Here is a 12,485-nt window from a genome sequence, read left to right on the forward strand (position 1 = left end):
AACCTTTTTCTTTTAAATTAGGCTAAAAGTTAACAAGGCTATATACTCTTATGCCAGCGTATTTTAAAAGGGCAGATACAGAAAAAACAGAAGGCAGAACAAATCCTGCTTGTTAACGTGTTATAAGAAATTTGACCAATGCCCTTGGTCACTGGTTTTCAGCTTGTAATCATTTTGCTCTATGTGCAGGTTTTTTTTTTTTTTTTTTTTGAGCTCTTTGTTCAGAATTTTGAGGCTCCCCCTTCCCCTTGTTTCATTCTAACTCATTTTGAGCCCTCTTGTTCCTCTGGGTTATTTGTAATAATGAGAAGTTGGAGTAACTTAAACATCAGCAGCTGTAAATCTGGTTTTCAAGATACTTGACAAGAACCCACAGTGGTAAAATATACTTTTATGTCATAATAGTTACATGCACATAAACTGAAAAATATTTTATTAAATAATACTTTATTTCGTTTTGCCATCCCACATTTTCTATTCTGTCCTTTTTTTCAATCCTGATCCTGATCTAAATGATTGCATACACCCTAGGACCTGCAAAGAGTCTATTCCTAGTTGTTGGTGATTTTTTTTTTCTTTAAAAAGTACTTTCTCAAAATTTCAGGGTTTTAGTTCTTTTTTCCCCTACGGACACATTCCTTAAAATTTTCTTTTATTGTTTCCTCTGTTGCCTTTTTTAAAAATAAAAGTTCCTATTACAGAAAAATTAACAAATACAGGCAAGCACACTAGAACGTCATTTTACCTGTCCATCAACTGGAGACAATTAGATTAACTCAGTGGTTCTCAGCTGGGCTGGGGAGTGGGGCAGTCATGCCTCCTCACGGAACATTGAACAATGCCAGGACGTATTTTTCTGATCCTCACGACCGGCAGTGGGGTGGTACTGGCGTCTGGTAGGTGAAGACCAAGGGTCCTGCTAAATGTCCAGCAGTGCCCCGGCCAGCTCTCCTAGGACAAGGAATCATCCAGCTTCAAGTCTCAGTAGTGCTATAGTTGCAAAACCTGGTTTAATTTAACACGATAGGATGTATAAAGATTCCATTTATATTTATAGACTGCTACATCTTTTCAATATAACATATAGTCCAGAGTACAAATGACTGGCTGAAATGAATCAAAAGTAGAAGGGGGGAACCCAAAGAACTGTAAAAGAAGGACAAATGGGCTTAATAAGAACATGTAAATGGCGATAAAAATCACCACTGTGAGTCACCAGATCACCTTTACTTGCTAACCAGTGCCTAGGGTGATAATCTGTGGTTGACTTCAGCACCTAACCCACAGCAGAGCTTGTGGGATGTCACTATATAATTCCATTTCCTCAACCCCAAATCAGTTAATGTCTGTTAAGGTAATTGGGTTGTTTTTTTTTCTAAGATTTTATTTATTTATTTGACAGAGAGAGATCACAAGTAGGCAGAGAGGCAGGCAGAGAGAGAGAGAGGAGGAAGCAGACTCCCTGCCGAGCAGAGAGCCGGATGCGGGGCTCCATCCCAGGACCCTGAGATCATGACCTGAGCCGAAGGCAGCGGCTTAACCCACTGAGCCACCCAGGCGCCCTATTCCCATCATTTTAAAGAAACTTCACATATGTGATACAGATCAACAGCACAATAGGAAAAGACAGCAGTAGATATAAATAAATAATTCGCAGATGAAAGAAAAAAGAAAAATGGCCCTTTTACATAAGGGAATGTAAATGAAAATATGAATGAGAACTTTTTTTGGTTTGTTCTTGAAATGGCAAGGATGAGTGACCCTCTTGTCTGCTGCTTGTGAGCACTTAAACTTGTATTCCACTTTGGAGGATTAGTTGGGTGATACCTGTTAACAGATAAATTTGTATACTTTTGACCCATCAGTTAAATTTCAAGGAATTGTATCCAATAGAAATACACAAATGCACTAAAATTCAGTATAATATTAAGCCACTGGAACTTACCCAAATGTTAATCAGTGGGAGATAGGTTAAGAAAATTATAGTATGGCCATACATGAAACTTACCCGTCTGTAGAAGAAGTGAGATTGATTTCTGTGCAGTGATATGGAAAGACATTCAAGGTGTGTAAAGTGAGAAAAGATCAGGAGTGGGACATTAACTTAGCAGCATTACCTCTGAAAATATTTGAGGCCCCCCCTTTTCTAAAAGTGTAAAACAAACCTGTATTAGAAGTATAAAATTTTAATTTGTAAATTTTTTTAGTGACAAAATGAAACTCTGTGAGTGGAAGAATACACATTGTGTTGTCCCATTAGGTAAAATTAGAGTAGAATTTGCTAAAAAGAAAAGCTTCAGCATATAAAGTGAAGCATTTGTGTGCTCTTGGCCATTTTAGACACTAACCATCTAGAACAACCATATTGCTCTTGCTACTCAGTGCTAAGGTAATGTTAAAAAAATAAAAAAATTAGGGCGCCTGGGTGGCTCAGTGGGTTAAGCCACTGCCTTCGGCTCAGGTCATGATCTCAGGGTCCTGGGATCGAGTCCCGCATCGGGCTCTCTGCTCAGCGGGGAGCCTGCTTCCCTCTCTCTCTCTGCCTGCCTCTCTGCCTACTTGTGATCTCTGTCTGTCAAATAAATAAATAAAATCTTTAAAAAAAAAAAATAAAAAAATTATTTGACTTTACTAGCGCCTCAGTTGCTGGTGGCATAAGACTGACACCATGAGCTGTGTCATCTAAAAGGTACCTCAGAAGGGCTTTCAATTCTCTGTATTCATTGCTAAACATAGATCTTAAGTGAATTCGGATGTTCTCTGGCCCTTTGGTCTTTAAGCATAAGGAATAATGTTCCAGAGTCAAGAGTAGGGACTTTGCCACAGAATTCAGTGAGGGGCAATAAAAAGGACCACTGTATTCTAGAACGTGAAGGATAGAGGATGCTACTTCTAGTAAAAGGAAAAAGTGAAGCCCCTTCACAAGAAAAATGAGTAGAGCAGTAACTTCAAATTACACTGAATTCCTTTTTCATTAAATGTAAATCATTTGCTCTTTGAACACATTGTGTGCTAGAAAGAGAAAAACAGGAGACTAGGTTTTCAGTTTGGGGTCCAGTATCAGTAGTTTACTTAAGCACTGATCTCAACAGGACGTAAGCCTTCAGAGAAGTGCTAGCTTCCAGTTTCTTTATAGTTTCCCAGACTCTTACTTTTGAGGCATCAGCCTAATACGGTAAATATCTGGGGATTTTTAAGGTTAATAGGGTTTGTCTTAAGAATTGTAGACGGTGTTAAGAGGAGGTGTAACAGTTCCTCTGCTGTGTTAACCTGCACTTCCTACTACCTCTGCTTCCTTTTGTAGGGGACTGAGAAAAAAGTTCCTTTTGGTATGGAGGAAAGTTGAACATACGTGGTTCAGTTTTTTTTTCTGTTTTCCTTCTGGCCTTTATTCCCATATAATTGAAATCACTGATATTTTAGCGTATTGAGGAACTCGGCTTGCTGGGTAGTGGAACAAGAGAGCAGTTCTGCCTCTGCCCAGGACCCCTCGTGTGTTGTGACAGACTTGGCGCTCCACCTCCCCAGTTCTTAATTAAATTAATTATTCCATGACTCAGAAGATATCCTGGTGGTGTGAGGGCCCAGAATACTGGAGTTATATTCAATCAACTATAATATTTTCTTTGTATATAAGAGAAGAAATAACTTGGTTAATATGGGCATACCTGTATCACTTAGCTTAAAATCAACCTTCAAGTTTAGGTGGTCATTAAGGTATTTTTAGCACAACTTTTTCAGACTCCATCTAAACAGAAATTACTGAAAACATGTTACAGCAACTTAAAAGTGGTAAAAGAATACATTATTTTTGTGCATTTTAGGGTTTTTCCTCTTAAAGGAAGCTTTTCCAATGAAGAGGCGTTTCTCCCTATAAAGAATATCCGCCACAATTGATGGATTCTCATTTTTTGTTTAAGTATAATAATATGGATCGTTGGCTATAAAGAAGTTTATCTTATCATCTGTCCTTTCCTTCACTAATTTAGTAAAAGGTCTGTCAGAAATGCCAGGCAGTCTTGTTTAAGGATTGTTTGTTGCCTTTCCTCGTAAGTCTCTTCCGGGGAGGAACGGTGGTGTGCTCAGCCCTGTTTGGGGAAACTACCTTTCTCTTTTCTTACAGTGGCATAAGCTCTCCCTGGTTGGTTTTCCCATGTGTGTATAAAATTAAGAGAGAAAACATAAAAGATGAAAAGTTATAATTTTATAGAGTCTCAAAGAACTGGTATGTAGGTGGAAGGTTGACAGACTTAAACTTTTCTTGTTCTCTCTCCAGAAAACAGAGAATATGTATCACAGCAGGAGTTTCATTGGGTGTAAGAAAGCGTACTAGAATACGTGCTGGAGTACTGACATGCATCAGATGTAGCAGGATCTATGAACTCAGTTTGTACTTACAATCTTGTCAAGTTTGTTATTTATATTTTAGCATCACCTGAAAAGTCTTATTACATTAAATCCCAAGGGATAGTCCCAGTACTTTCTTTAACTGATTATTTTCATCGGGAATTTTACTCCGATAATGATCCATCATTGGGACTTAGAATTTATTTTTTTTACAGAGAATATTGAAATAGGTTTAGAGGTTCGTTGGCAAAAAAGTATTTTTAAATACCGTGAAGCACTAGTGTCATTGGTACAGAAATAGATAAATAGAATTCCCCTATGAAAATGAGAGCTTCTTTAAGAAAATGAAGCATTTGAGGTTCATTACTAGTATTATTTTAACTTGCTGGCTTATGCCACTGTATTCTGAATGGGGGAAAAAGCAAAACTCTTTTCAATCTGTCTCGAGAATTATCTGAGGATTAAATTTAATTGGCGCTTCTCAGATACTTTTGTATTTAATGGTTACTGTATAAAGGATCGGTTACATATTTGAACAGTTTACACGACTTTGTAGCCTATCATTTCAGAATGCCAACTTTAATATTAAAATGAGGATATTTTACAAGCCCTCAAATGAGCAGTTTTAAACTTTGAGTCACAAGCCTTTTGGCGGGGGTATAATCCCTTTGAGAGTCCGAAGAGCCACGGGTCCTCTTCTCAGGAAAATCTGTAATTTTGCCTCTAGTTTCAGGGATTTTCGAGTCCCCAGAAATCCATCTCTGGACACTCTCGGGTCCGTTTAAAACCTCATCTCAGGTTACCTTGTTGATATGAGAAACCTCTATTCACATACATTTGTAGGCATAGGCATTTAACAAATCTTTTTTAGAGAGTTCTTTAAAATCTATCTTGAGGATTATTTAAAAAATAATAATAATAATAATATCCTTCGTCTCAAAGGTGTAGTCTTCCGAAGTTAAGCTAAGTGAACCATTAAACACCTCCATTGCTACTTAAAATACCGAATAGGTGACTCCTTTTCCACTTTTTCTTGGCAAAGATTTTCTTTTAGGATCTGTAGAAGAGTTTATGGTCACCTAAGGATGTAGAGATTTTCATTAAGGGATTAAATTCCTTTCCTTCGTGTAATAAAATCCTGACATACTTGAAGACTGGTAGCATTCTAATTGAATTTTCAGTTAACTCAGTACTGACCAGACGATTTTACACTGAAAATCTTTTCAGCCTGTTAGTAACAGTGCTTTTGGATTTTGTCAGATATAGGTTATTATAGAGAGTTTATCATTATACAGAGTTACTGTATCTGTATCATTTATCATTATATAGAGTTACTTTAAGAGGAACTGGAACTCCTAAGCACTGTTTATAAGTTAAATGTTCAGCCATAAACCAAAGAACAAAAACAAAACTTTACGTTTCCATTTTCTTTACTGTGCACTAAACATTCTAGGAATCTGATTGTGTCTGTCAGTTTGTATACTGTGTAAGAATATATGCATTTCTTTTGTAGCCACGTCATGAATATTTTAATGTCCCTGTGTACTAAATGACTACTCGTCGTGTATGCAGAATTTCACAGAGGAAATAGAGAGCTGATATACTTATGAAAGAAAATGTCCTCAGCTTGGTGACTATCTTGTATAATAGAGCATTTCACAACCAATACCTTTACAATTGTAATTGTTTTTCCTGACTCGCTTTTCTTTTTGTTTTATTTTCGTTCTATATGTGATCTTGATGTAGTTTATTCCTGCTCGCAAACACGTTTGATTTCTTGAGATATGACCTATGAATGTTTTGCGTAGTATTTCATCTTACATACGTTCACATCCTCATTTACGAACCATCTATGGTTAAAGTCTCGTAAGAGGAAAATTCAGCCATCGATAAGATGCTCACCAAAGAAAACAGAGTGGAAGTGCTCTGGCAGAATGAGCAGTGCAGTGACCTAGCGCAGGGCTTAGTCTTCACGTGTTGTGGGAGAAAAGAAGTTCTATTTAGGGACTATGATAGAGCCTGTATGGGCCAACATATTCTAGTGTATCGCAGAAAAGAGTATTTGGAAATACTCCTAAAAAGTAAAATCGGTACTGTTACATAGTATTTAAGGGTCAAACATTCCCAGTTCTTAAGTTTGTGATGCCACCTGGATTCAATCACATTTGTGCTGGACAGTATTGGCCAGTCCCTCGAAGAGTGATCAGGAAGCTGTGTCAGAGGTCTCTGCGACAGTATCTCTCTTCGATAGGAAGTAACATTTTCAAAACGGTTTATATAGTTAAAATTCTGATACTCCGCTCGAATACTAATATTTTACTAGTTATGGTTTTGTAGGATATATTGTCTTCCTTTAATACTTAATGATTTGTTAACGGTGGTTTTATTTTAAGACTTTCAATATTGATCGTTACTGTGTATACTTTTAATAAAACATGCAACTTAATTATAAAAGGAGAAGTACCAAGTAACTCATTGTTTACAGCTAGAGGGTTTAAAGCCTTAAAGTAAGTTAGCATTAAACAAATTCAGAAGCAGCTCCAACAGGCTTATCACTGAAGGAAGACCTATGAAAATGTAGGGCAGGCAGGTACGCAGCGCAGGGCTTTCCATTCGCTATGGCCGGCATTACATTTGAAGCATCTGGGTGGGCTGTCAAATGAGAAACTCCGCTGCAAGCATTGGGAAACACTGGTCTTTCATTTCCATTTTTTCCCTCTGTCCCTCTCTCCCCACCCTGCAAGATGTTACTCCTCTGGTTTTAATGCTGAATATGCATTGTCTCCTGCCAGTACGCTTTGGATGCTGTGTGCTGAGCTGTAACAAGATGTTGCCTCTTTTGTTATTTGTATACAGCTGCTTGCTTTCAGTTCATAGATTCTGAAATCGCTTTTCTTGCACGTCTAAAATAAAAGTATTGCATGTACTTTGTCTCATGTGAATGACTTCTTTCTTCTCCATCCCTTTGGACAAATAAGATATATTTTGGTTTTTCCAGGTAATTTTATTAAATCGTGTAAAAAAACCTAAAGTGGTTAAGCTGGCAAATTCTGTGAAGTGTACAGTTCAGTACTGTTAAGTATATCCACAGTGTTGTGCATCTGACTTCCAGAAATGTTTCCTCCTGTGAAACCGAAACTGTATCCATTAAACAACTCTCCATTTCCCTTCCCCTTAGCCCTTGGTAACCACCATTCTACTTTGTTTCTAGGACTGTGACTACTTTAGCTACGAGTTCTTCTAGGTAATTCTGAGCCACAATTTCAATGTTAACATGGGAAAATAACATTTTATACTATGGGCACAATTTGTGAAAGAAACTAATGTACTATTTGTACAAGTCTCAAGGAGTAAAATGTATAAATAATTCCTTTAAGCCAGCCCTTTTAGAAAGGACACATTTTAAATAATGCATATTTGATAAGTAACATGGTTCTCTTCATGAAATGCTATACAGGACTGCGGGCAGCGAGCACAGAAGGGAAATCGTGCCAGCCCCAGCGAATAGAATGGGAGACATTTCTACACGGATAAGCGAAGAATGTTAGCCGTGTAGAGTTCAGTGTAGGCGTCTTTTAAGAAATGCAGTAAAGGCCATATGGTGTTAAGAACTATTTAACATTATCTATGAACAAGGAGGGGGGTTAGGAGCACTGACCCAAGCAGTTGAAAACCCACATACAACATCTGACTCCCCACAAACTTCATAGCCTACTGTTGACTGGAAGCCTCACCGATAACCTCAACATTCCAGTAACACAGCTCCAGTGTACGTACTGTGCCCTGTATTCCTACAGTAAAGTTCGCTGGAGCAGAAATGCTAAAAAAAATCCCTGAGGACAATACACTTAACATACTGCACGGTAGAAAATCTCCATATAAATGGAACCGTACAGTTCAAATCCGTGTTGTTCGAGGGTTAAATGCAAATGATTATTTTTGAATCATTTCATTATTTATGATGTATGTGATTCATGGTCTACATTCTTCGGAGTGTTGCATCTTTTCCATTAGACTTTCTTTAAAAATGATCATGAAAACTCTGAGACCTGCTCGAAGGAACCTTCCTGTGCACACCCCTCGGCTTCAGCGCCCTTCAACTCAGTACTCCTAGTAACGACGCCTGTTGTGTCATCTGCCTGCACCCCCCCCCCCCAATTTTGGCCTCAGCGTTTTAAAGCAAGCCCTGGACCTCATTTCACCTTCGATACCGCAGTATAGATCACCAAGAGACCAAAGTACCACCCCCCCCCCCCAAAATTAACAGTAACTCCTAATATCTTGTTTCTGGTTCAGTTTTTCCTAATTGCCTATAGGAATTGCATTTCTGGAATCGGGTTACTAGAACCAGATTCCTAATAAGGCTCTCATTGTATCAGGTTGATGTCTCAATTAAGTCTTTTCATCTTCAACAACTCTGCTTTCCTCCCTTGCCTCCCCCCCTTTTTAACCCGAGTCCCCCATGCTGTAGAACATCCTCCAGTCTACACTCGCTGGCCATCTGGTGGCAGTATTAACCTTGTTGGCCCACTCCCGTATGCATTTTGACGTAGCAGGGTTAGGGTGGGGGTGGGGCGGGGGGCGAGGTCAAGAATACTTCATAAAACCCCTTTTTTTTCCCACCAAAGCTGATTTTTACCCATTTTTCATTAATAAACCTACTAAAAGATCATCATGTAAACTTCATACAGCATCGGTTTATAATGTTTTTTTTTAATTATTTTTGCAGATTTTATTTATTTATTTGACAGACAGAGATCACAAGTAGGTAGAGAGGCAGGCAGAGAGAGAGAGGGAAGCAGGCTCCCCGCTGAGCAGAGAGCCCGATGCGGGGCTCGATCCCAGGACCCTGGGATCATGCCCCGAGCCGAAGGCAGAGGCTTTAACCCACTGAGCCACCCAGGCGCCTGGTTTATAGTATTTTATTTAATACTGAATGCTAAATACCTTCACGTAGATAGGTCTCAATTGTGTTATGTTACCATTTAACATTTTTTGAGCACTTTCTAGAAGTCAGGCACTAAGCCTTCTCTCCCTTAAATGTCTATGCATGAAGGTAAGTACTGTGATCCTTGTTTTCCAAATCAGGAAAAAGGCTAGAGTTTAATCTACTTAAGATTATTACTCCATGTGATGCTTACATATAATTAAATCTAATGTATGGGTTTATGGTTTAATATTTTTCTTCTCCTTGTTTTGTGCTGTACCACAATTAGGATGCAAAAGTAAGTTAATTTACTACTGGAAACTAAAAATTGCATTTTCTCCATTAAATTGTCATATGCCTTTTAATTACAAAATTATTGCCAGTAATAACTGAATTTGACCTGGTCCTGGTTTTGTGATGTGCAAAATCAACCACTTTGGAAAATTTTTAATAATTTTCTAGACATGCCTGCTTTGGTTTTGTCTTCCTTTGACATTTAAAAATGAATATCGGTTGTGGCATAAGACAAAAATATGCCTTTGCTCCTAGAGTTTTCTTTCTCATATGTTGCCTCCACTGAAGCCACTGGTTGCCCGGGGGAGGGCTGGGAAGGTGAGTTTCTGAAGCTATGCTGCTGGGGACAGTTAAATCAAAAACTAAGTAAAAACGCAGAGGAAGACATTTCTATAAATACATGTGACCAAAAAGAAAAAAAAACATGATTTGGAAGAACTCTGGGTTTTCCCTGGTTTTTACTTAGGGGAGGCTTTGGATTTTAAGACTAAGGTAACTTACCTTTCCTGTAGCTAATTTAATAGCAGTGATTTCCTAAATTGCCAATGGGTTTGCCTGCTTTTTGTGTGACAGCAATGGTGCCCAGCTCACTGGTAGGTAATCACTAGTTATTTAATGCATGCTGAAAATATCCTTCTGTGGTCTCTGACATTTGGGGCGCAAAACCCTAAATAACCGCCTGCTTTCAGTATTTGAATGTGCCCGAACCGATGACCGGCTTGCATTGTTCTCTGAAACTTGCACATCCTTCCGTGTCGGTTTCACATTCTCCGGCCTCCCCGGATCTGCTTACCAGAGTCTCACATTTTCCCTCCACAGGAAGCTGAAACCCCACGTAGTGTTCTTGAAGAAATTGGACTGACATAACTCTCCTCCCTTGTTGATGACTTCTTGTGGCATTTCACACACTGTAGATGGTCACTGCCTTCATGTCCATGTTAGCTAATGGTATAAGATGACGTCTTGTCAGTATTACTGTTTTGCTAAGCTGCTTCATTCAGGCCTACACAAATTTTTTTTTTAAAGGGAATTTTTGGTTAATCAAGTGATAACTTAAGGGATTTAAATAGAAATTAGAACGATGCAGAAAAAGAAAGTTACCTTTTCTGGATATTTTAAAGTTTAATAGATCTGTTTCTCCTAATCGAATCATGTTATCTATGAGAACGACAGAATCAGGCAATTCACATTCATTAATTACCGTCTTTGGCAAAGGAAACTGTTAAATTATAATATGCATCCTGGCTTTATGAAACCAAAGACTAGTGTGTAGCATTTCAGCATATCTGAGAATAAAGGGAATCGATACTCACATATCAAATGAATTAAAATTTAACTGTTTATATTGAGACTTCAGAAAAAAACCAAATTTATACCAAAGACCCTTATTGGAAACTACATACTTAAAGGGAATACACAAATGACTAAATTGAAATGATGCGTTTTACGCTAAAAATTATTTCTCCGGCATTCCAAACCGGGGTCGAGGAACAGAGATCGACTGTTTAATAGTGAGCACGTTACTTTTAAGGTCACGGAACGTTCAACTCCTGAGACAGATTTTTTTCGTGGTCATAACGATTTAGTGACTTAGATAGCTTTTGAGGCCCCCAAATAAAAACGGAAACATTGACTTACCAGAATTCTTCACAACAGCATCTGTGAAGAGAAGAACACATTATCTGTAGAGAAGTTATTTTCTGTAAGATAAGTTAAGTGTAAGATAAGTGTTGCTTAAGTCATGGTTTCAAGCACGACTTGTTCCTCCTGGGGTGCTTGTTATGGCCAAGTTTATTTTGCTCTCCTCCACTTACAAGTGCTGCAAACTTGAGGGCAGCTTCCTTCCCTTCCATGGCAATGCCTAGTTATCAGAAATCTTATAAAAGCAGATAACACGTTTCATGTAAAAGTGAGAGTTGAATGAGGTCAAATGACATTAGTGGGCCCTGTTATTTTTTAAGGCTATACAGTTGTTTCAGTGTCAACTTTTATACATACTTCTGTGTATGTAGACACGTCTTCACGGTTTACACTTTTCATTTGTATCTGCTGGGCTGGATTAAGCTTTGTTGTGATTGTGACCAATACACATATTCAGGCCATGTTAGCTCTGTCTTATCACATCACTGATTAGTTGTAATAAATGTTCGACGTACACCACTGGAGTGTGTTTTTATCTTTCTCTTTGCAAAAGTTTGTCAAGCTATGGGGAGCTGCTGAAAGAATTTTAAATTTTTCTCAGTAAAATGTCAAAAATTCACCTCCACGTGAAGGTGGATGCTAAAAGCACACATAAGACAAATGATGGAAGATGGAAGTTTTCATGTACTTCGAGCTCACTAAAGAATAATGTGGCTTCCACGCTGAGAGCTTATCTACACATTTATTTTCAATCAATAAATGCCGCTTTTAAAACCTTGATGCAGCCGACTTTTCTACTTTCTGAATGAGCAACTCTCATTGCTCCAGGTAATCAAAGGTACTGCGAATCAACAGAACCCCAACCCCCTCGCCCCACCCCGGAGGTGCTAGCATGCTCCCCAAACTAGCACCTAACATAAGCCACAACTCAAGCTTTGATTGTGATCATTATGGGACCTCTTACTAACCGCAGAAGGGAGATTCCACATACTGAAGTGAGGCTATTCAAGAACAAGGCATCAACTACCATCGGATTCCTAGTCCGCTACACAGGTACTTGCAGACATGGAGAGTCTCCAGCACTCATCGGCTTTATTCACTGAACACAGGCCTGATGGGCTTCTGCTGGTACTATAGAGCTGGAATGTTTAAATCATAAATAGTAATCAGGTTATAAGTTTAAAAAACATTAATACATTTAAGTTTAAGATGGACATTTACCACAATAATGAACCAGTTAACAGGTTTAAACCCCCACCCCCACACACACACACCA

General features: G+C 38.5%; 1 protein-coding gene across 3 annotated transcripts in view; it reads left to right on the top strand.

Annotated features, from left to right (window-relative positions):
• AP1S2 (adaptor related protein complex 1 subunit sigma 2) overlaps positions 1-11,987 on the top strand; it is a 28,399-nt gene extending 16,412 nt beyond the window's left edge. Inside the window, exon 5 of one of the 3 annotated variants that reach the window (XM_059384582.1) lies at positions 10,388-11,987. In XM_059384582.1, coding sequence (XP_059240565.1) covers positions 10,388-10,435 — 48 coding nt within the window. In that variant the 3' untranslated portion in view covers positions 10,436-11,987. Of the gene's footprint in view, positions 1-4,276; positions 5,228-5,860; positions 7,277-10,387 lie in introns of those variants that run through there. The other 2 variants (XM_059384585.1, XM_059384581.1) reach the window with 2 other exon arrangements.
• Positions 11,988-12,485: the final 498 nt, after the last annotated feature.

The sequence above is a fragment of the Mustela nigripes genome, chromosome X, assembly GCF_022355385.1.
Source record: "Mustela nigripes isolate SB6536 chromosome X, MUSNIG.SB6536, whole genome shotgun sequence".
NCBI classification, from domain to species: Eukaryota; Metazoa; Chordata; class Mammalia; order Carnivora; family Mustelidae; genus Mustela; species Mustela nigripes.